The sequence below is a fragment of the Bufo bufo genome, chromosome 5, assembly GCF_905171765.1.
Source record: "Bufo bufo chromosome 5, aBufBuf1.1, whole genome shotgun sequence".
Classification (NCBI taxonomy): Eukaryota; Metazoa; Chordata; class Amphibia; order Anura; family Bufonidae; genus Bufo; species Bufo bufo.
In genome coordinates, this window is record NC_053393.1 from 379,888,971 (window position 1) to 379,914,132 (window position 25,162).

Below are 25,162 nucleotides of genomic sequence, written 5' to 3' on the forward strand. Positions count from 1 at the left end.
GCCAAAGGATAATGATAAAGTTCATGAAAAATTATCCAACCTCTTCGTACATAATTGCTAAATCATTCTCTTGTAGGTCTAAAATATCAGTATTTGCACATCAGATTAACACAGTTGTGATCTAATAATTTCAGACAATCGCTGAGTCTACACCTTGTACATTGCTGGGATTTTAGTATGTAATCTGACCGTACTGCAAAGGAAAAGGCGGAATGCAGGTCTCAGTCATTCATGCTCGAGTCACCAATAGCAGGTCTGCTGCATTCATATGCAAGTGGTCTGTCCCAGAAGGCTGGGCATTGGGCACTGATAAAGCTGAGCTTTCAGAGGAAACAGACACACTATGAAACAAGCTGATAAACATCCTTCCCCAGCAGCGATGAAGAAAGTGATGACACCTGGAACACACAGCTAGAGGACTATGAGGCTTTCGAACAAATATCAGAAGCTCTTTATTTATTTGACCCTGGGAAGAATGACTTTTTATTTTCATTTATTTATCTTTGCGATTACGTTGGGAGTTGTGCTATTGTTCCTTTGTCAGTTCAGCCAATTCAATGGACAGAATAACTTGCACAGACTTCAGTTTTCCCACAGTGCGACTTTGTTACAGATCGCCTGTGACAGACTGACTAAACAGGAAAATTCTTTTATTTGGGTAAATTCGTTAACAATGCCTTTGAAGAGAATGAAATGCATGGAAGCATATGTCATTCAGAACCATTACATCACGGCTTCTCTCTCGGCTGAAGAAGCAGATTTTCCTCTAGCCTACATTATTGTGTTACACAAGGAATTCGATACCTTCGAGAGACTGTTTAGGGCTATCTACATGCCCCAAAATATATACTGCATCCATGTGGATGAGAAGGCGAGCGCGGATTTCTTGCAGGCAGTAGATGATTTTGTAAATTGCTTTCCTAATGCTTTTCTTGCCTCAAAAATGGAGCCTGTGGTTTATGCTGGAATATCGAGACTGCAGGCTGATCTGCACTGCATGAAAGACCTGCTGAAATCAGAGGTGCGGTGGAAGTACGTGATCAATACCTGTGGACAGGATTTCCCTTTGAAGACCAACAAGGAGATTGTACAACATTTAAAAAAATGTAATGGGAAAAATATCACTCCTGGGGTCCTGCCTCCAGATCATGCCATCCCCCGCACCAAATATGTTCATCGCGAGGATATAGTACATTCATATGTGTTGAGGACCAACGTTTTAAAGCCTCCCCCTCCTCACAATATCACCATATACTTTGGGTCGGCATACGTTGCCCTGACAAGGGAATTTACGAAATTCATTCTAGAAGATCAGAGAGCCTTGGATCTACTGAAATGGTCTAAGGACACTTACAGTCCAGATGAACATTACTGGGTGACACTGAATAGAATACCAGGTATGTGCATTGGGATAGTATAATGCTGTACCAAAATACAAGTATTCATTTAGTAGCTTGGTGAAGGTGGTAAAAAGCTTTAGTGACCAAATGTAAGGCTTATATAGTGCAGTTTGCATGAATTTTCCATTTTATAATAATGTCAATGGAATTAATTTACTTTAGCATTACAAATTGTCATATATAGTGCGCATATCAGGACCAATTCTATCCATTCTGTTGCCTGAGATAAAAATTGAAATGGCGCCCCCGCCCACCCCATGCACAGATTCTCAATCCAACCCCTTCTCCCAGCCCTACAGTTAGGCCTCCTGCACATGGCCATATCCATTTTGCAGTTGGCACTTTTCGCGGGCCCCATTGTAGAAATGCCTATTCTTGTCTGCAAAACTGACAAGAACAGGACATGTTCTATTATTTTCAGCCCAGCCACATGGATATGGATGGCACACAGATTTAGAAACGAATGGGTCCACATTCAAACTGCAAAAAATGCGGATGTAATGTGGACTGAAAATATAGTTGTGTGCTTGAGGCCTTAAAGACATATTTGGATGGACATTACCAGTGGCGTGCCCAGGGTGTTTGGCACCCGGGGCGGGTAATTTCTCTGCCCCCCCCCCCCCAATACTTGACCACATACCTCTTACATCCAGGGACATCTCCTGTCATGTAGACCTTCTCTTTCCTCTTCTCCTCCATTAGACCGCCATGGGAAATTCTTTCAGCTGCATCTCGTCTCTACAGAGTTTGTAACACATACACAGATTTCTCAGTTTTTCCATCAACCTCCCCATCCTGGTGTCCCCACAGTGTGATCCTGCTGCCACCCACAATACCTGTGCCCGTTGTGCCCCCCAATTCCCCAGGTACTATACTGCTGAAAAAATTGTGACCCTAATAGACATAATTGGAGTCCTTTTATCAAACTGGTGTAAAGTAGAACTGGATTTCCAAAATCGCTGTCAAATATGAAAGGTGGAATCTGATTGGTTGCTATGGGCAACTAAGCCAGTTCTACTTTACACCAGTTTGATAAATGACCCCAAATGTTCATATAGTGTCTACAGCAGTTAAAATGTCCCCTAGAGTGCCCCCAGTAATAATAACACCCAATACTGTGCTCCAGGCAATAATCCCTGTATAGTGTCCCCAGAAATAATAGACTGGCCCCTACAGTGCCTCCCCAATAGAAAGGCCCCCACGCTGCCCCCCACGCAGTAATTTCCCCAACACTGCCCCCCACACAGTAATTTCCCCAACACTGCCCCCCACACAGTAGTGTCCCCAACACTGCCCCGCACACAGTAGTGTCCCCCACACTGTAGTGCCCCCCACACTGTAGTGTCCCCCACGCTGCCCCCACACAGTAGTGTCCCCCACGCTGCCACCCACACAGTCGTGGCCCCCACACAGTAGTGTCCCCCACGCTGGCCCCCACACAGTAGTGTCCCCCACGCTGGCCCCCACACAGTAGTGTCCCCCACGCTGGCCCCCACACAGTAGTGTCCCCCACGCTGGCCCCCACACAGTAGTGTCCCCCACTCAGTAGTGCCCCCCATGCAATAGTGTCCCCCACACTGCCCCCATACAGTAGTGTCCCCCACACTGCCCCATACAGTAGTGTTCCCCACACTGTAGTGTCCCCCACACTGTAATTTCCCCCACACTGCCCCCCACTCAGTAGTGTCCCCCACACTGCCCCCCACACAGTAGTGCCCCCCACACTGTAGTGGCCCCCACACAGTAGTGTCCCCCACGCTGCCACCCACACAGTAGTGTCCCCCACGCTGGCTTCCACACAGTAGTGTCCCCCACGCTGGCACCCACACAGTAGTGCCCCCCATGCAGTAGTGTCCCCCACGCTGGCTTCCACACAGTAGTGTCCCCCACGCTGGCACCCACACAGTAGTGCCCCCCATGCAGTAGTGTCCCCCACGCTGCCCCCCACACAGTAGTGTCCCCCACGCTGCCCCCCACACAGTAGTGTCCCCCACGCTGCCCCCCACACAGTAGTGTCCCCCACGCTGCCCAACACACAGTAGAATCCCCCATGCTGCCCAACACACAGTAGTGTCCCCCACATTGCCCCCCACACAGTAGTGTCCCCTACACTGCCGTCCCTCCCATAATAAATTTTCCCCCACTGTGCCACACAGTATCCCACCATATTCCCCCCACGTCCTCCTGTGTGCACCCCCCTCATGTCCCCCAAAGTTGGCACATTATGAAATAAAATAAAAGTTTGCCCCCACACGTCCTCTGTCCTGTGTGCACCCCGGCCCCCCATGTCCCCCAAAGTTGGCACATAAAAGGAAAAACAAAACAAAAAATAAAATAAAAGCTAAATACTTACCTGCGCTTACTTGCAGAGTCCCAGCACTGTGCTGCTGAGTCCCGGCACAGGCGCGCGCGATGACGTCATCACGCGCGCCTACGCCGGGATTTCACTACCGCATAGGCTCCAGGCCTACTAGGCCTGAAGCCTATGGCAGTGATTGGCGGCGGGGCAAGGAACTATGCGCTCCGCTCACTGCCCCGCCGCAGTATATGGGACTGGGTCACGGGTGTCAGCGCTTCAGCAATGAGAGCTTCCATCTGTATTGATGGAAGCGCTCATTGCTTCTGGGCCTGCTGGCACCGCCCCCCCCCCCTACCTGGGCACGCCACTGAACATCACATACAGCACTATGAAACATACAAGGTAATACAGCACTACATACCTCTTACATTCAGTGATGTCTCCTCTGATGTAGATGTTCTATTCCTTCATCTTCTCCATTCGGAGATCAGACCGCAATGATAACTTTTTTCTGCCACATCTCGTCTCTGCACAGTTTGACAGAGACATCTTAGATTTCGTGCCCCAACATTATTCTCCCCAATGCCCACAAACACTATATTACAAAAATAATAGTACCATACAGATAGTGCCCCCAAAATAACTTGCAGACTGCCCTCAATAGTAATAGTGCCCCCTACAGTACCACCAGTAGCGACCTCATTAGTATAAATGCCCTCCATATTGTGCCCAATAATAATGCTACCATAGTGCCCCCATAGGGCATTAAGACCCCCCTTATAGTGCCCCCAGCAGTAACAAGGCCCCTCTATATAAGGCACCCTTTTAGAGCTATCAGTAGTAATAAAACCCCCATAGTGTCCCCAGTATTTACAATGTCCCCTGTAGTAGTCCCAGTAGGTATAAAACCATGCAATGCCCCTTGTGATTATGACCCCATGTAGTGTACCCTGTATTATAATGCCCCCAGTAGTGCCATAGTGTCTAATGAGCCCCCCTATAGTGCCCATTTGTATAATGCCTCCTGAATTATAATGCCCCCTCTAGTGTCCGGTCTGCATTATAATGTGCCACCAGTAGTGGTCCACCTGTATTATAATGTGCCCCCTATAGTGCTCCGGCCTGTATTATACTTCCCCCTGTATTACAATCTCCTCTGTAGTGGCCTGGCCTGTATTGTAATGTCCCCCATAGTTCCTATTGCACTATAATGCCCCCCGTAGTGCTAGTATGTATAATGCTCTCACCCTCCCCCCATAGTCCTCCTGTAGTTTAATGCTGTCCTGTAGTGTTAGCATGCATAATGCTCTCGTCAATTCCCCCAGAGGTATAATGCACCCATGTAGTGGTAGTATATATAATGCTCTCTTCCTGTGGTATAATGCCTATATATATATTTATTTATATATATATACTGTATATATAATGTTTCCCCCTGCAGTATAATGTCTCCATTTATATAATGCTCTCTCCCCCCCTTACTGTAATGGCCCCGTATATATAATGTGCTCCCCCCAGTAGTATAATGACCCTGTATATATAATGCTCCCCCTATAGTATAATGCCTCAGTTTATATAAAGCTCTCACTCCCATAGTACAATGCACTCCCCCTATAGTATAATGCCTCTGTTTATATAATGCTCTCCCCCGTAGTATGGTGCCTCCATATATATAATGTTCTCCCCCCCATATTATAGTGCCAGGCCACTGTACTGCAAAGGCGAGAGAATTTAAATAAAAAACTAAAGATTTGTGAGGCTAGAATTGATTCTGCAGAAGCGGTACTATTAGGAGCCTGCATGGCACATTCTGGCAAAAAAAAGGACAAAACCTTGCTGCATTCAGCAGTATTTTGTCTGGCAGAATGGCAGAAACCATGATGGAAACCCAAGGGATTCCATTATAGTCAATCGGGTCCGTTGGGCATCTTTGGTGTCCATTAGATGCCAGATCCAGAGCTCCTGTTTTGTTTTGTGTTTTTAAATTTTTCTGTTTCATACTTGAGAGTAACATTGGCAGGCTGAGATAGGGCTATTTAACCAAACACCAGCACAAAAGAGCTTCCTATCCAAGGGTCCGAAATGTTGCACCATCCTAATAGGTGCTGTATAAATGGCTGTAAATTATGAAATAATAAACAAGCATATTAAAAATCATATTGGCGCGCTGTTGAAAACTTTTAGGCTACATACACACGGCAGTGAAAAACAGACATGTGATGTACATTTTTTTAACGGCCATCACACGTCCATTTTAAGACCAATGGTAGTCTATGTCTTATTCACACGGCAGTTTTTTTTTACGTCAAAAAATAGAACATGTTCTATCTTGTCCATTTTTCACTGACCAACAGCCATCATACAATACAATTGAATGGGTCAGTTTTTAAGTCCGTTTCTCAGAAAGGCATCAGTGAAAAAAACCTCTGTTAAAAATGGACAGTTTATTTTGGTGCAAAATGGTGCATCTTAGGCCATGCCCCTTTACAGTGAACCCACACCCTTTCCAGTAAACTATATCACCTATTCAGGCGAGGAGTAGATAATTTATCTAAGGCCTCTTTCACACGGGTGAGTTTTCCGTGCGGGTGCAATACGTGAGGTGAACACATTGAGGGGCTGTGCACATGAGCGGTGATTTTCCCGCATCACTTGTGCGTTGCGTGAAAATCGCAGCATTCTCTATTTTGTGCATTTTTCACGCAACGCAGGGAAAATAATAGCATTCTTAATACAGAATGCTTAGTAAAATAGGGCTGGAGGGGTTAAAAAAAAAATTTAATTAATAATTTAACTCACCTCATCCACTTGTTCGCGCAGCCGGGCTTCTTTTCTGTCTTCTTCTTTGCTGTGCAGTAGGAAATGGACCTGTGGTGACGTCACTGCGCTCATCACATGGTCCATCATGGTCCGTCATGGTGATGGATCATGTGACGGACCATGTGATGAGCGCAGGTAAGTGGATTCAGGTAAGTTAAATTATTATTTATAATTTTTTTTAACCCCTTCAGCCTTATTTTAGCATTATTTTAGGCATTCTATATTAAAAACGCTATTATTTTCCCTTATATCCATGTTATAAGGGAAAATAATAAAATATACACAACACCTAACCCAAACCTGAACTTCTGTGAAGAAGTTCGGGTTTGGGTACCAAACATTCAGATTTTTCTCACGCACGTGCAAAACGCATTAAAATGTTTTGCACTTGCGCGAAAAAATTGGGCATTTTCCCGCGACGCACCCGCATCTTAACCGTCGCCCAAATCCATGACGCCCGTGTGAAAGAGGCCTAAAGGTTGATGTTTGTGTGACATTTTGGTGCAATTTAAGCTAGAAAGTAGGTGCACATACGTTAGTAGATTTGGAACAAGGTCTTCCAGTGGAGTAAAATGCATCAGCCCGGTTAGAATTTATCAATTTTATTTTGTGCGAGATAAGCAGCACCTGATAAAGTTCTCTGACAAATAATGTAGATTATCATAAATCTGACAAGAAAGTTACCGTAATTCTTTATCTCTCTGTTGCTCTTATTAATTATTACTCAAGCCTTTTGCCCAGAGAGCCAACTCTCCTAATTTCTGAAAAGGTGCGGCAGGTACTCTAAAAGTCTTACAGAAATGTGAGCTTAAATGGAACCTGTCATTATACTGTATCTATGCAGCAAATGGAACATCACTGCTCGACATATTACACAGTTTTCAAAATTAAAGGGGTTATCCAATACTAATAAAGGCGTCCCAAAGCGTGGCTGTCCCGCTGTGGAGATCATACTTACCTGGTCCCTGCTTTTGAATTCCGTATCTGTTACAGTGGGGACCTGCTCCTTTTGAGTCACATGACCAGTTGTCGTGATACAAGGAGAGCAGGTCACCGCTGTGGCCTGTAATTGGCTGCGACGGTCATCTGTTTTCAGCACTGCAGGGAGAGGAAGACCCGGCCTAAGAGCAACACTGAACCCAAAGGCGGGGACTAGATAAGTATGATCTCCACTGTGGGTCGGCCACTCTGGGAGGTCTCTTGGATAACCCCTCTAAGCCCATTAAGCCATTTTGCTGAAATAAAAGTTAGTATATTGTCCTGATCTGAAGTCGTTGTAGGATCAGGAGTCATAGGGACGTATAACTGAAATTCCTGTGTCTTGGAATCACCATTACCGGCCCACCCAACTCACTCTGATTGACATTCCCTTAGCTTCCTGATATCAGGGCAAGCTCCTCTGAAATCTCACGCCTGTGCATTGAACACTCTGCTTCCTCCTTGCTCACATGCACAGTGAGCTGAGGTACATACACCTCAATAGGTCACTGCGCATGTGAGCGAGGAGGAAGCAGAGTGTTCAACGCGCAGGCGTGAGATTTCAGAGGAGGTTGTGGTGATTATACAACAATGTCGGGCGGCATTGTGCTTGATGTGGGTGCTCGGTCAGCGGGTGTCATCCCAGGCGAATCAATGAAGAAGAAACCGGCACTCCAATTTGCTGAATGATTCTTGTTTATTGGTCACTCATATATGCAGTAGTGACGCGCGTTTCGGCACATACAGTACAGACCAAAAGTTTGGACACACCTTCTTATTCAAAGAGTTTTCTTTATTTTCATGACTATGAAAATTGTAGATTCACACTGAAGGCATCAAAACTATGAATTAACACATGTGGAATTATATACATAACAAACAAGTGTGAAACAACTGAAAATATGTCATATTCTAGGTTCTTCAAAGTAGCCACCTTTTGCTTTGATTACTGCTTTGCACGCTCTTGGCATTCTCTTCATGAGCTTCAAGAGGTAGTCTCCTGAAATGGTTTTCACTTCACAGGTGTGCCCTGTCAGGTTTAATAAGTGAGATTTCTTGCCTTATAAATGGGGTTGGGACCATCAGTTGCGTTGAGGAGAAGTCAGGTGGATACACAGCTGATAGTCCTACTGAATAGACTGTTAGAATTTGTATTATGGCAAGAAAAAAGCAGCTAAGTAAAGAAAAACGAGTGGCCATCATTACTTTAAGAAATAAAGGTCAGTCAGTCAGCCAAAAAATTGGGAAAACTTTGAAAATAAGGGCTATTTGACCATGAAGGAGAGTGATGGGGTGCTGCGCCAGATGACCTGGCCTCCACAGTCACCGGACCTGAACCCAATTGAGATGGTTTGGGGTGAGCTGGACCGCAGAGTGAAGGCAAAAGGGCCAACAAGTGCTAAGCATCTCTGGGAACTCCTTCAAGACTGTTGGAAGACCATTTCAGGGGACTACCTCTTGAAGCTCATCAAGAGAATGCCAAGAGTGTGCAAAGCAGTAATCAAAGCAAAAGGTGGCTACTTTGAAGAACCTAGAATATGACATATTTTCAGTTGTTTCACACTTGTTTGTTATGTATATAATTCCACATGTGTTAATTCATAGTTTTGATGCCTTCATAGTCATGAAAATAAAGAAAACTCTTTGAATGAGAAGGTGTGTCCAAACTTTTGGTCTGTACTGTACATGTGCCTTTGTCAAACAGTGAGTGTACAGCTGATTGCAAAGATACAAACTAAGAAACTTTCGTAACACGACCACGGAGAGGAATAACAGAATTTGCATGTTTCCATGTATTTTTTTCGCTTGTTTGGTTACCACCCACCATTTCCTCTTCATTGAGGTTGTGGTGATGTCAGGAAGCTAAGGGAATGTCAATCAGAGTGAATGGGGAAGGGGGCTGACAGCAGTGACTCCGTGACTCAGGGATTCCAGTTTTACACCCCTGTGACTCCTGGTCCCACAATGACGTCTGGTTAGGACTAAATACTAACTTTTATTTCCGCTAAGAAATTTTAAGAAAAAAACTGTGAAAATTGTGTAATTTGCATGAATCATTTGGTGCATAGGCATAATCTGTAGAAAGGTTCTCATTAATTGATTGTAATTTGGAACGAATGAGAAGAATGACTGGTTCTGGCCAAGTTTCTAAGTGCAAATAATTAAAGGTGTGGCACGAATCCGATTCATTGTGCTTGTACAATATTGAGAAATCTGAACATATAATCATGAGTTGAGTTGAGAATGAAATAATATCCAAGAACTATGGTGAAGATATTATGGCATTATGAAGACTACTAACATCATATATAGAACAGAATATTCTGAACCTTATGAAAAACAGCCAAATTCTAGTAGCTATGGAGAAGTGCGTCAGGATGGCTTTTGTAGAAGCTCGAACTTTAGGTTATCCAGTCAGGTACGCAAACAAGGAAGATATAAAAATGTGTCTTTGCCTGGAAAGTTTCTTACTAGTGCTAGACATGACACATTCTTTATGCCGATCTAATATTGATGGCCTATCCTGAGGATAGGTCATCAATATTAAAAATATTAAAAACCCCTTTAAGGCCTCTTGTAGACGAACGTATTTTCTTTCCGTGTCCATTTAGTTTTTTTTGCGGACCGTATACAGAACCATTCATTTCAACGGGTCCGCAAAAAATGCGGATGACATCCGTGTGCATTCCGTATTTTGTGGAACGGAACAGCTGGCCCCTAATAGAACAGTACTATCCTCGTCCGTAATGCAGACAATAGGACATGTTCTATTTTTTTGTGGAACAGAAATACGAAAATACAGAAACGGAATGTACCTTCCGTTTTTTTGCGAACCCATTGAAATCAATGGTTCTGTATACGGTCCGCAAAAAAAAAACGGTACGGACACGGAAAGAAAAAAAGTTCATGTGCAAGAGAAAGAACGCATTTTTTTTTCCGTGTCTGTTCCGTATACGGAACTATTCATTTCAATGGGTCCGCAAAAAAAAACAGAAGTTACTCCGTGTGCATTCCGTTTCCGTATGTCCGTATTTCCGTTCCACAAAAAAATAGAACATGTCCTATTGTCCGCATTACAGACAAGAATAGTACTTTTCTATTAGGGGCCAGTTGTTCCGTTCCACAAAATACGGAATGTCATCCATATTTTTTGCGGATCCATTTTTTGCAGACCGCAAAATACATACGGTCGTGTGCATGAGCCCTAATGCCTCATTCACACGTCAGTGTTTTGGTCAGTGATTTCCATCAGTGATTTTGAGCCAAAACCAGGTGCGGCTATGAGTACAGAACAGGTGCAGATCTTTCCCTTAGGCCTCTTTCACACGGGCGTTGCGGAAAACTGTCCGGGTGCGTTGCGGGAACACCCGCGATTTTTCCGCGCGAGTGCAAAACCTTGTAATGCGTTTTGCACTCGCGTGAGAAAAATCGCGCGTGTTTGGTACCCAAACCCGAACTTCTTCACAGAAGTTCGGGCTTGGGATCGGAGTTCTGTAAATAGTATTATTTTCCCTTATAACATGGTTATAAGGGAAAATAATAGCATTCTGAATACAGAATGCTAAGTAAAACAGGGCTGGAGGGGTTAAAAATAAATAAAAAGTCATTTAACTCACCTTTATCCACTTGCTCGCGTAGCCCGGCATCTCCTTGTGTCTCCTTTGATGAAGGACCTGTGATGACGTCACTCCGGTCATCACATGGTACGTCACATGATCTTTTACCATGGTGAATCACCATGGTAAAAGATCATGTGACGTACCATGTGATGACCGGAGTGACGTCATCCCAGGTCCTTAAACTATAGTTAATGCTCTCCACAGGTCCTAGACAGGTAAAAGAGTCAGACGGAGATGCCGGCTACGCGAGCAAGTGGATAAAGGTGAGTTAAATGACTTTTTATTTATTTTTAACCCCTCCAGCCCTGTTTTACTATGCATTCTGTATTCAGAATGCTATTATTTTCCCTTATAACCATGTTATAAGGGAAAATAATAAGGTTCGGGTCTCCATCCCGATCGTCTCCTAGCAACCGTGCGTGAAAATCGCACCGCATCCGCACTTGCTTGCGGATGCTTGCGATTTTCACGCAACCCCATTCATTTCTATGGGGCCTGCGTTACGTGAAAAACGCACATAAAATTTTCAATAGATGGTTCCGCAAAAACGGAACGGATACAGAAGACATATGAATGCATTTCGTATGCATTCTGTTTTTGTTTGCGGAATCATTGACTTGAATGGAGCCACAGAACGTGATTTGCGGGCAATAATAGGACATGTTCTATCTTTGAATGGAAATACGGAAACGGAGTGCATACGGAGTACCTTCCGTTGTTTTTGCGGACACATTGAAGCGAATGGTTCCGCATACGGACCGCAAATGGAATACGCAAAAACTGAATGGAAACGTAAAAAAATATGGTCGTGTGCAGGAGGCCTAAGGCAGATAAAGACTTTACTGAACTGAGAGGGACACCCTTCACACTTGGACACAGCCTGGCGAGTCGTATCTTAATCCTGTATCCCTCAGCTGGAAATCACAACCACCCTTTCAAGAATAATATTGCCAGCATTAGATTCTGCCAAGAAAGTCTTTGGAGAGATAGAGGGAAGAAGTACCACAATCCCCATCCTGGCCTATATCCATACATTGCTATTGAAGAAGATTTGCACTGTGAATTATTTGGAACTTTATTTTGATACCTTTGGTTGTACTAAAACTCTGCACGTGCTGTACAGGGATGGAGCAGCCATCAGTCTCCATCCCTGTACAACACATGAGCTGAATGCTCCTGATATTGATGACCTATCCACAAGATAGGACATTAATATCCAATTGATGAGGGTTTGACCATGCCTTACCTTCACGGATGAGCTGTTGCCTGCAGCTTCCGGCGCTGGAACTAGCACTATTAGGGCTTCTTCACACGAACGTTGCCCCTCCGTGCCCGTGCTGTGGAGCGCAAATTGTGGTCCGCAATGCACGGGCAACGGCCGTGGGGCTGCCGCATGCAGATCGAGACCCGATTCACTTGAGTGGGGTTCGCGATCCGTCCGTTCCGCAAAAAAGATTGAGCAAGTTCTATCTTTTTGCGGTGCGGAGGCATGGAACTGAACCCTCGAAAGCACTCCGTAGTGCTTCCGTAGGGTTCCGTTCCGTTCTGCACCGCATCTCCAGATTTGCGGACCCATTCAAGTGAATGGGTCCGCATCCGTGATGCGGAATGCACACAGCCGGTGCCCCGTGGCAACGGTCTTGTAAACAAACCCTTAATGGAATATGAAGCATATCTTTGTTCAAAGTATAGTTATCATGCTAGGTTACTGCAGGTCAGCTCCCATTCACTTCAGTGGGAGCTAAGGTGCAGTAACCCCGTAACTTTGCAGTAACTCTTGGCTTAAATTGAAAGTTTTCCACCAGACATGGCGTTTTCTAACACTGCACATCACCCTGAACACACCATCAACATGGTGGTGGCAGCATTATGTTGTGAGGATGCTTTTCTTCATCAGAGACAGGGAAGCTAGTTAGAATTGATGGGAACATGGATGGTGCAAAATCCAGGAAATCCTGGAGTAAAACCTGGTGCAAAAGACTTGAGACTGTGGTGGAGGCCTCCCCTTCCAGCAGGAGAACAACCCTAAAAATACAGCCAGAGCTATAATGGAATGTTTTAGATCATATTCATGTGTTAGGCTACTTTCACACTGGTGTTTCTGGGTCCGCTTGTAAGATCCGTTTTAAGGGCTCTCACAAGTGGCCCAAAATGGATCAGTTCATCCCCAATGCATTCTGAATGGATAAGGATTAGGGATGAGCGAACCCGAACTGTATAGTTCGGGTTCGTACCGAATTTTGGGGTGTCCGTGACACGGACCCGAACCCGAACATTTTCGTAAAAGTCCGGGTTCGGGTTCGGTGTTCGGCGCTTTCTTGGCGCTTTTTGAAAGGCTGCAAAGCAGCCAATCAACAAGCGTCATACTACTTGCCCCAAGAGGCCATCACAGCCTTGCCTACTATTGGCATGGCTGTGATTGGCCAGTGCAGCATGTGACTCAGCCTCTATATAAGCTTGGGTCACGTAGCGCTGCACGTCACTCTGCTGATTCAAGCATAGGGAGAGGTTGCTGCTGCGACGTTAGGGCGAGATTAGGCAGATTAACTCCTCCAAAAGACTTCATTCTGTGATCGATCTCCAGCTGTGGATCATTGAAGTGCTAATATCGACTTGCTCACTTTTTTTAGGCTGCCCAGAGCGTTTTTATATCACTTTTTTCTGGGGTGATCGGTGGCCATTTTGTGGCTTGTGGTGCGCCAGCACAAGCTACCACCAAGTGCTTTTAACCATCAATAGTATGGTTATTTTTTGCTATATCCTACATCAGCTGCAGGCTAAGCCTGTGTCACCGAAGTGCATTTAACCATCAACAGTCTGGTTATTTTTTGACCATATACTACATCAGGTGCAGGCTGAGCCTGTGTCACCCAAGTGCATTTAACCATCAACAGTGTGGTTATTTTTTGGCCATATACTACATCAGGTGCAGGCTGAGCCTGTGTCACCAAAGTGCATTTAACCATCAACAGTGTGGTTAATTTTTGCCAATATACTACATCAGGTGCAGGCTGAGCCTGTGTCACCCAAGTGCATTTAACCATCAATAGTGTGGTTATTTTTTGGCCATATACTACATCAGGGGCAAGTTGAGCCTGTCACCCAGCGCCTAAAAAATAGACCTGACATTTCTATTCAACAAAATCTGTACTGTTTTAGCTGGTCAAATTATTTGTAGTGACCGTAAAAGCACAGTTTTTGTTCTGGGTTGAAAAACTATTCCCAAATTTGCCATTCTCAAAATAAGTAGTTTATGCTATATATATCAGGCCTACTTGAAATCTATCCCAAAAAGGATATCTTAGATTCAAGGTGCTGATAGTGTCATTCAGAAAAACTTAACACACACGCTACCGTGCAGATACAAGTCTAATTCTGTGATTAAACCTATACCTGTCACACAGCGCAAAAAAAAATAGCCCTCACATTTCTATTCAACCAAATATGTACTGTTTTAGCTGGTCAAGTTATTTGTATTGACCGTAAAAGCACAGTTTTTGTTCTGGGTTGAAAAACTATTCCAAAATTTGCAATTCTCAAAATAAGTAGTTTATGCTATATATATCAGGCCTACTTGAAATCTATCCCAAAAAGGATATCTTAGATTCAAGGTGCTGATAGTGTCATTCAGAAAAACTTAACACACACGCTACCGTGCAGATACAAGTCTAATTCTGTGATTAAACCTATACCTGTCACACAGCGCAAAAAAAAACAGGCCTCACATTTCTATTCAACCAAATCTGTACTGTTTTAGCTGGTCAAGTTATTTGTAGTGACCGTAAAAGCACAGTTTTTGTTCTGGGTTGAAAAACTATTCCCAAATTTGCCATTCTCAAAATTGTGGTGAACGGGAACAATGAGGAAAACATCTAATAAGGGACGCGGACGTGGACATGGTCGTGGTGGTGTTAGTGGACCCTCTGGTGCTGGGAGAGGACGTGGCCGTTCTGCCACAGCCACACGTCCTAGTGAACCAACTACCTCAGGTCCCAGTAGCCAGAAGGAATTTACAGCGATATTTGGTGGGGCCCAATGCCGTTCTAAGGATGGTAAGGCCTGAGCAGGTACAGGCATTAGTCAATTGGGTGGCCGACAGTGGATCCAGCACGTTCACATTATCTCCCACCCAGTCTTCTGCAGAAAGCGCACAGATGGCGCATGAAAACCAAGCCCATCGGTCTGTCACATCACCCCCATGCATATCAGGGAAACTGTCTGAGCCTCAAGTTATGCAGCAGTCTCTTATGCTGTTTGAAGACTCTGCTGCCAGGGTTTCCCAAGGGCATCCACCTAGCCCTTCCCCAGGGGTGGAAGAGATAGAATGCACTAACGCACAACCACTTATGTTTCCTGATGATGAGGACATGGGAATACCACCTCTCTGATGATGACGAAACACAGGTGCCAACTGCTGCGTCTTTCTGCAGTGTGCAGACTGAACAGGAGGTCAGGGATCAAGACTGGGTGGAAGACGATGCAGGGGACGATGAGGTCCTAGACCCCACATGGAATGAAGGTCGTGCCACTGACTTTCACAGTTCGGAGGAAGAGGCAGTGGTGAGACCGAGCCAACAGCGTAGCAAAAGAGGGAGCAGTGGGCAAAATCAGAACACCCGCCGCCAAGAGACTCCGCCTGCTACTGACCGCCGCCATCTGGGACCGAGCACCCCAAAGGCAGCTTCAAGGAGTTCCCTGGCATGGCACTTCTTCAAACAAAGTGCTGACGACAAGACCCGAGTGGTTTGCACGCTGTGCCATCAGAGCCTGAAGCGAGGCATTAACGTTCTGAACCTTAGCACAACCTGCATGACCAGGCACCTGCATGCAAAGCATGAACTGCAGTGGAGTAAACACCTTAAAAACAAGGAAGTCACTCAGGCTCCCCCTGCTACCTCTTCTGCTGCTGCCGCCTCGGCCTCTTCTGCTGCTGCCGCCGCCTCAGCCTCTTCTGCTGCTGCTGCCGCCGCCTCGGCCTCTTCCTCCGCCTCTGGAGGAACGTTGGCACCTGCCGCCCAGCAAACATGGGATGTACCACCAACACCACCACCTGCGTCACCAAGCATCTCAACCATGTCACACGGCAGCGTTCAGCTCTCCATCTCACAAACATTTGAGAGAAAGCGTAAATTCCCACCTAGCCACCCTCGATCCCTGGCCCTGAATGCCAGCATTTCTAAACTAGTGGCCTATGAAATGCTGTCATTTAGGCTGGTGGACAAACACAGCTTCAAACAGCTCATGTCGCTTGCTGTCCCACAGTATGTTGTTCCCAGCCGGCACTACTTCTCCAAGAGAGCCGTGCCTTCCCTGCACAAACAAGTGTCCGATAAAATCAAGTGTGCACTGCGCAACGCCATCTGTGGCAAGGTCCACCTAACCACAGATACGTGGACCAGTAAGCACGGCCAGGGATGCTATATCTCCCTAACTGCACACTGGGTAAATGTAGTGGCGGCTGGGCCCCAGGCGGAGAGCTGTTTGGCGCACGTCCTTCCGCCGCCAAGGATCGCAGGGCAACATTCTTTGCCTCCTGTCTCCTCCTCCTCCTACTCAGCTTCCTCCTCCTCTTCTTCCACCTGCTCATCCAGTCAGCCACACACCTTCACCACCAACTTCAGCACAGCCCGGGGTAAACGTCAGCATGGCCGTTCTGAAACTCATATGTTTGGGGGACAGGCCCCACACCGCACAGGAGTTGTGGGGGGGTATAGAACAACAGACCGACGAGTGGTTGCTGCCGGTGAGCCTCAAGCCCGGCCTGGTGGTGTGCGATAATGGGCGAAATCTCGTTGCAGCTCTGGGACTAGCCGGTTTGACGCACATCCCTTGCCTGGCGCATGTGCTGAATTTGGTGGTGCAGAAGTTCATTCGCAACTACCCCGACATGTCAGAGCTGCTGCATAAAGTGCGGGCCGTCTGTTCGCGCTTCCAGCGTTCACACCCTGCCGCTGCTCGCCTGTCTGCGCTACAGCGTAACTTCGGCCTTCCAGCTCACCGCCTCATATGCGACGTGCCCACCAGGTGGAACTCCTCCTTGCACATGCTGGACAGACTGTGCGAGCAGCAGCAGGCCATAGTGGAGTTTCAGCTGCAGCACGCACGGGTCAGTCGCACTGCGGATCAGACCCACTTCACCACCAATGACTGGGCCTCCATGCGAGACCTGTGTGCCCTGTTGTGCTGTTTCGAGTACTCCACCAACATGGCCAGTGGCGATGACGCCGTTATCAGCGTTACAATACCACTTCTATGTCTCCTTGAGAAAACACTTAGGGCGATGATGGAAGAGGAGGTGGCCCAGGAGGAAGAGGAGGAAGAGGGGTCATTTTTAGCACGTTCAGGCCAGTCTCTTCGAAGTGACTCAGAGGGAGGTTTTTTGCAACACCAGAGGCCAGGTACAAATGTGGCCAGACAGGGCCCACTACTGGAGGACGAGGAGGACGAGGATGAGGAGGAGGTGGAGGATGATGAGGATGAAGCATGTTCACAGCGGGGTGGCACCCAAAGCAGCTCGGGCCCATCACTGGTGCGTGGCTGGGGGGAAACACAGGACGATGACGATACGCCTCCCACAGAGGACAGCTTGTCCTTACCTCTGGGCAGCCTGGCACACATGAGCGACTACATGCTGCAGTGCCTGCGCAACGACAGCAGAGTTGCCCACATTTTAACGTGTGCGGACTACTGGGTTGCCACCCTGCTGGATCCCCGGTACAAAGACAATGTGCCCACCTTACTTCCTACACTGGAGCGTGATAGGAAGATGCGCGAGTACAAGCGCACGTTGGTAGACGCGCTACTGAGAGCATTCCCAAATGTCACAGGGGAACCAGTGGAAGCCCAAGGCGAAGGCAGAGGAGGAGCAAGAGGTCGCCAACGCAGCTGTGTCACGGCCAGCTCCTCTGAGGGCAGGGTTAGCATGGCAGAGATGTGGAAAAGTTTTGTCACCACGCCACAGCTAACTGCACCACCACCTGATACGGAACGTGTTAGCAGGAGGCAACATTTCACTAACATGGTGGAACAGTACCTGTGCACATCCCTCCACGTACTGACTGATGGTTCGGCCCCATTTAACTTCTGGGTGGGAAAAGGGGGGGGGAAGTGCGAGTAGGCGGGCGCGGTGAGGTGAGCTGGACGAGGGGGTTTAAGAAGGGGGACCTGGCCCCTCCCACAATTACAGGCTGCACGCAGCCTTAACTATTTGTGGCCGCGGCCACGGTCAGTAAGGTGACAGGAGGGGGCCCTAACAGTGGCTGGTGTGTGCCTGGAGCCACGGGACGTGGGCCTGCCTAAACGAGGGCCAAAAGACACCGGGTAGGAAAAGTGCCGTTGTTTAATACATGTTGGAACAGTATTACAAAACCAAGGAAAGGAATACCTGCCGGGTTTCAGTCAGCGGATCCGGGATGTACCGGGAAAAACAGGCAGATCTCCACCTACCCATGTGACGAATGACGTGCGGAGGCGTCCCGTGCTTGGAAGCTGCTGAGGCAGCTCCGATGCGGAATGAATGTCCTGATATAGTTTTGGGGTCCACCCCCAACCCTGCGACCAGGGATCTGATGTGTGAGACGAACTGTGGCGTGGAAAGGGGTTTCCCTTGGAATGGAAGCAAAGGAGACTCTGGATCTGGAGATGGCGTGGAATCAAGGAGACGTCGGAGTACCACCACCGGACACCAGGCGTTTTCGGACTTGAAGAAGCGGATCTGTATGGGAGGACCGGTTTGAGACGTCTTGGTGGAAGGAAGGCTTAACACCAGATGATCCTGGCTCCAGGACAGCTGCTTCTTCTTCAGAAAGATCGTCTTCTGGGAGGAAACTGAGAATTCTCCTGGACGTAGGAAGCCGTAGAAGCTTAGATACATTGCGGCCTTGATGACCAGACTAACGGAAGGGCCAAAAGGGTTGCCATCTAGGGATGCAGACAGCTGCCTGAATAGTTCGCCGGAGACCGGCCGACGGGAAGGATTTGAGTCCTTACTGCTCTTCTCAATGCCCCTGAGTGTGGCCTTGACGGCTTGGGATGGGAACGCCGAGCGAACCTCTGGATTCTGTAGGACTAAGAAATGTTGTGCCCCGGCTAGGTACAAACGGATGGTGCTGGGTGCCAGCTTGAGGTTGACATGGCAATGGGCCATGAAAGCCATGATGTAAGAAACGAAGGCCGTATCCTGTTGAGGATGGTCCCTGGAAAATTTTTGAAAGAGGTTCCAACCTGTGCTGTAATTGCGGGCCGTGTTGACAGAGAGGGATCGGTGCATGAGGTCCTTGGCGGTTGCCAGCAGAGACCTCAATCCAACATCAGGTCGCTGAAGCCGGGAATCCGGGCCCCGGTCCGGTCTGCTTCTGGACATACCTGAAAGAAGGTTTGAAAATTGAATCTGGATAAGGCATCGGCCGCCGTGTTGCTGGCACCTGGAATATGGGAACATAAGAAATAAAAGTTATTGATCATGGCCAGCCAGACCAGTTTGCGCAAAAGGGACATGACCCTGGCAGACTTGGCTCGGCCTTTGGAGATGATGTCCACCAGGTCCTGACTGTCAGAGATGAACATGACGCTGGAATTAGCCCAGAGGTGACCCCAGACGGACGCGGCTGCCACGATGGGGTAACATTCCAGAAACGGTGATGAACTGAGGGACTGAGGGTCAGAACTGACCTGAGGAGGCCATGGACCAGCTAACCACTGGGACCCGAAGATGGCAGCGAAACCCCGGGATGCTGCGGCATCGGAAAACACCCTGGTAGATGACTGGGACCATGAGGGGACGAACAGGCTGACCCCGTTCCAGGTTGAAAGAAAGCTGTCCCACATGCGCAAGTCTGCCATGGCAGCCCTGTCCAAGTGGACAATGCTGCTGGGTTCGGAGGCTGTAGGGAGGAGCGAGAGCAGGCGGGAAATGAAGGCCCTGCCCTGGGGCATCACCCTCAAGGCAAAGTTCAGCCGACCCAGGATGGACTGTAGCTCGACCTTGGTCACCTGGGAAGAGGTGATGGCCCCTGCCACGACTTCCCGGATTTGGGACAGCTTTGCCTCTGGAAGCCTGGCCTCCATCCTGTCTGAGTCCAGTACAATACCCAGAAAGGTGATGGAAGTGACCGGCCCCGAGGTCTTCCCCTGCGATATTGGGATGAAAAGGGCGGCAAAGAGCTCCAGGAGGGAGTGCAGCCCGGATGGCTGACATAGCGGAGGTTCTATGAGGAGAAAGTCGTCCAGGTAGTGGATGACCACTGGGGCGCTGCCGTGGTGGATCAGGATCCAGTGTAGAGCCTGCGCCAGTTGGTCGAATAACCATGGGCTGCTTTTAGAGCCGAACGTCAACCTGTTGGCAAAATAGAACCTGCCCTCCCACGGAATACCATAGAACTGCCATAGGTGTGGGGCGATAGGCAGCAGTTTGAAGGCGTCCGCTATGTCAGTTTTAGACAACCAGGCGCCTTTCCCGGCGCTAAGGATGAGGGTAATGGCTTCGTCGATGGATGCGTACATCATGGCAAATTCTTCGGAAGGAATGAGTGAATTGATGCTGGGGATGACGGAATCATGGGGGGCGGAGAGATCGTAAATTAAACGTTTTTTATTTGAATCTTTTTTGGACACTATTCCTATGGGGCTTATCCGCCAGCGAGAAAAAGGAACCTGGTTGAAAGGGCCCAGGAGGAACCCTTTCTCAACCTCCGAATTCAGGAGTTCCTGCACAGTGGCGGAATCTGACCTGGCTGACTGCAGATTGTCGCACTCCCAGTTGGAATGGGGGAGTGCCACCAACCCTGTGTCAAAGCCGAAGCAGAGGCCAGCGATCAGGAAGTCCACGAATCCCGGAACCGGATGTTCCCGTAACAGGAGGGCCAGGAGGTCAATGTTGCAATCGGCCTGTCATAGGCGCTTGGACGCCTGCTTGGGACATGTGGACCTAGGGTGAGCCCTGAAGCAGATGGAGCAGATGTGCAGGGCCCTGCAACCGCTGAAGAGACAGGAACCGAAGTTAAAGTTGTTGCATACTTGGCTGTTGCCAAGGTAAACAATGGGTCTGCCTAACTTATCAGTGGAGGAGGGGCTGCGGGGGACCCCGGAAGGGCCTGGGATGACCTTGTCTGGTTGGGCCGTGGCAGTTTGAGGACACCACTCTGTGGAATGAAAAGTCGACTGACAAGTTGAACAGGCGGGGCCCCGAAATGCCGGCAGAACAATTCCATGTCCAGAGTAGCCCAGTTGACGGAGAACTGAAACTGGGTCAGCGCGGCGGCGGCCTTGGCTGAAAAGGAGCGGTGGTAGTCGTAAAAAGCCGTGCCGCCGTACTTGTGCCCAAGATCAGTAACCCTGTGTAGATACGTGTCCAGCTCCTCCCGGCGAGCTGGATAGGCGGAGCAGATCACGTCTCTATACAGGCCAAAGGCCAAAACGAACTCAGGTACAGAGAGCTTGCGATTGAGATGGGCATCCTTGGCCCGAAGGACCACCGAGATTTCCCCGCAGTCAAAGGTCTTATTATCTGCGGCATCGTGGGACGCAATCAGGATGGACGCGAGATTCACGTCCTTGCCCGCCAAGATGTCCCTCCTGATGTTGTCCGGCACAAAGTGCGCAGGAGCCACCACGGGAGCAGCCGGGGACGTACCTGGAGCCGGTAGCTGATATAGAGGGGGATCGGTGATGGGGACCACCGCCTGGGATGACGCCGGTGTTCTGGACTTCAAGTCCACCACCCTGGTCCTGATGTCGGCAACGGATGAGATGAGCGAATCCATGGAGGCCTGTAACTGTGCCAAGGACTGCTGGATGGCTGGGGGTGGATCTTCTCTTTCAGGAGGACTGGGTTCGGTCATCAACAGCCTGTATAGCTCGGCCTTTCTGGCTGACGCTGGGTGCCTGATACCCCTTCTGCCCAACTCCGCAATGAGCCCTGGTACGGTCCATCTTCGGAGGGCTACTGGGCCGCCTTGGCCAGAGACCGAAGTACCCGGGAGGGACAATGCGTCGTCGACATCTGACACCTGAGACATGGCTCCGAAGATAGCAGAGACCTTATGCGAGACCTGGAATTAGAGACAACAATATGGCAGCTGGAGAGGTCATGGGGACCGTGTACCATGACTACTGAGGCCGCGGGTGAACGTATTTGAGGACGTACCTGAGCGTGGAATCAACACCCTTGCCTTACCGTCTGAGGATCGACGGGAACGACTCGGCTGGCCCTGAGGACTGGAAAAGTTAGGAGCGACGTGAGAAAATTGCAGCGCGGGACCTGAAAACCAGTGCTGATGCGTGCGGACACCCTCTGTGTCGGCTAATAACGGGAACAGGGAGACGTGGATGAAACATGAAACCAGGAATAAAGGGGTATCTGGGGAGCCAGTAGGTGGAGTCGAAGACTGCGGTACGAAGGAGGCCTGGATGTTCCAGGATGAGCGGCGAGGAGTGACCTGAACGTTTCAGGTTGGGGACGTGAGCAGGGTTGCCTGGGTGCCGCAAGATACGTAGGAACTGGGAGACACCTGACGCACCGGCTGACTACCGTAATGGTGGCTGCACCCGTGAGCTAAAGAGACCAGGAACGACCCTGATGCTACAGGCAACAGTGGACGGGGGAGACACCTAAACGCTTCAGGGTACCTGGGCAGAGAAGACACCTGAACGTCTCAGGCTAAGATGGACAGAGGAGACACCTGAACGCTTCAGGGTACCTGGACAGAGAAGACACCTGAACGCCTCAGGCTAAGATGGACAGAGAAGACACCTGAACGCTTCAGGGTACCTGGACAGAGAAGACACCTGAACGCCTCAGGCCGAGATGGACAGAGAAGACACCTGAACGCTTCAGGGTACCTGGACAGAGAAGACACCTGACTGTCTCAGGCCGAGATAGACAGAGAAGACACCTGAACGTTTCAGGGTACCTGGACAGAGAAGACACCTGAAAGTCTCAGGCCGAGATGGACAGAGAAAACACCTGAACGCTTCAGGGTACCTGGGCAGAGAAGACACCAGAACGCCTCAGGCTAAGAAGGACAGAGAAGACACCTGAACGTCTCAGGTTAAGTGAGAGAGAAACATCCTTTGAGTGCCTCCGGGGAGGCAACCCGGGATGCAGGTAAGAGGAACTGCGGGGTGCAGCCCAGAATTACCTACCTGAAAACCCTCAAGTTTGAGAATTCCCGCGAGTGGCCGGCAGCGACCTTCTGCAGGACCTAAACCTGACGTCAGGAAGTCGAGACAAGACACATCGGGGACCACGAACTCTACTGGCACCTGGGAAAGGAACACACATGTGAAAATTGGGAGCAGCAAGGGCCGGAGCCCCCGTGGGCCAGGCTGGCAAGGCCGTGGGTTGGCAGGGGCGTGAGCGGGCCTGGAGGGCCACGGGTCCAACCTGAGTGGGCGTGGAGGAGCCTGTGGCACGTGCCGGCCTGGCAGGAGCGGGTGGCCTGGTGGTTGGACACAGGAGCCAGGAATGGGCGAACTGGATGGAGCACAGTGAGACGTGAAGGGGTGCGGACCTGCACCCCACGGGTGTGGGGGGGGGCCCTTTCCTGGCGGAACGCGTGTCGAGGTACAGATTTTTCAAGGCATGCAGTGCTTCCATACGTTATGGGTGATTGATGCATTCCTAATTTCACTGACCGTGCCCTTATGTAGTGGTCATTGTCTCAATATGCTACCTCTGCTATGTCCTTGCTCTGTTTACACCTTATTATCGTGACCTAGCCTTCTTTTCACCAATGCAGGCTGGCCAGCATTATTTTCATGGGCTGGTTGAAACGGCACGGGTGGCAGCTAACATTATGCACACTTAGGATATGCATTCAGCTATGTTACATCAGACCCACCAGAGTGTGGTTTAGCACCTTGGATGTTCTGGTTTGGCCTGTTCTCTGGGGGCACGGACAGCACTGCGGGCAGGATGCCAGCACAAAGCAGGGGTAGCAAGGTGAGGGGCAGCAAATGTGACCCTGTTACCCCAACTGGGGGAAAAACGTAGCAGGGGTAGGCTCCTGCCGTCGCGGCACTGACAGGAGCGTGGGAGGCGGGAGCGGCCGTGGTGTGCGGCCCGGCCGTGGCAGAGGGGCGGAGGCAGTGAGCGGGGCTCCCCCTCTGTTCCCCCCCATCCCCTTATGGCCAGCGCTCAGTGCGGCAGCCGGCAGCTGGGACCGGGAGCCGGCTGCGCATGCGCCCGACTTCTCGCGAGAGGACGGACGCGTCTGACAGGACGGCGGTGGAGGGAGCTCGCGGTGCAGGGAAGCCGGATGCGGTGAGGGGGAGCGGACCAGCGGCCGACCCCGGTCCTGATGTCGGTCGGACCGGAGACACAAGGCGGGAGGCGTGCGGCGGTACTTACCTGGGGAGGCGTGCTTACCGGAAGTGACGTGAGTCACAGGAAGTGCGAGTAGGCGGGCGCGGTGAGGTGAGCTGGATGAGGGGGTTTAAGAAGGGGGACCTGGCCCCTCCCACAATTACAGGCTGCACGCAGCCTTAACTATTAGTCCAAAATACCTTGCTCCAGGGCATTACACTACTTTTCACACATATACTTCTATTGGTTTCAGAGTGCTCTTACTCCTCAGTGGCCGAGAAGATGAAGGAGTAAGAGCACTCCATTTATTTTCTCCACTATATGGAGTTATAATAAGCTGGTGTGGGTGGAACGAATACTGCTTGGACCAAGGTGAAAATTCAAAAAGAAGCAGATAAATGCTGAGTATAGGCCGAGGGACTCTCTGGTGAGAATCGCTATCAGATACCACGTGATACTAAACACAGCAAATAGTGGATGACGACGAGTGGATCACGTGGGGCGCCGGGAAACAGGACTTACAAGCGTCAGCGAGTCACCACTTCAGAGCGAGACACAAATGAGAGATAAGTAAGGCCATACAACTTTACTATTTAGCAAATATTATACCAGCTATCAATTTTTCATTTTTACTTTTTAGTAAGTACTTATATTTTTTAAACATAATATCCCGGGCAACAATCATGGACTAACAAGAATTAACATGAACTAATAAATGAACCAATACAAATATACGGTACAT

At 49.0% G+C, this 25,162-nt stretch overlaps 1 protein-coding gene across 1 annotated transcript in view; it reads left to right on the plus strand.

Annotated features, from left to right (window-relative positions):
* Positions 1-364: 364 nt before the first annotated feature.
* Positions 365-25,162, plus strand: part of LOC121001281 (N-acetyllactosaminide beta-1,6-N-acetylglucosaminyl-transferase-like) — an 83,830-nt gene continuing 59,032 nt past the window's right edge. Inside the window, exon 1 of the mRNA XM_040432275.1 lies at positions 365-1,397. Within this exon, the coding sequence (XP_040288209.1) occupies positions 422-1,397 (976 nt within the window). The 5' untranslated portion in view covers positions 365-421. The remainder of the gene's footprint in view (positions 1,398-25,162) is intronic.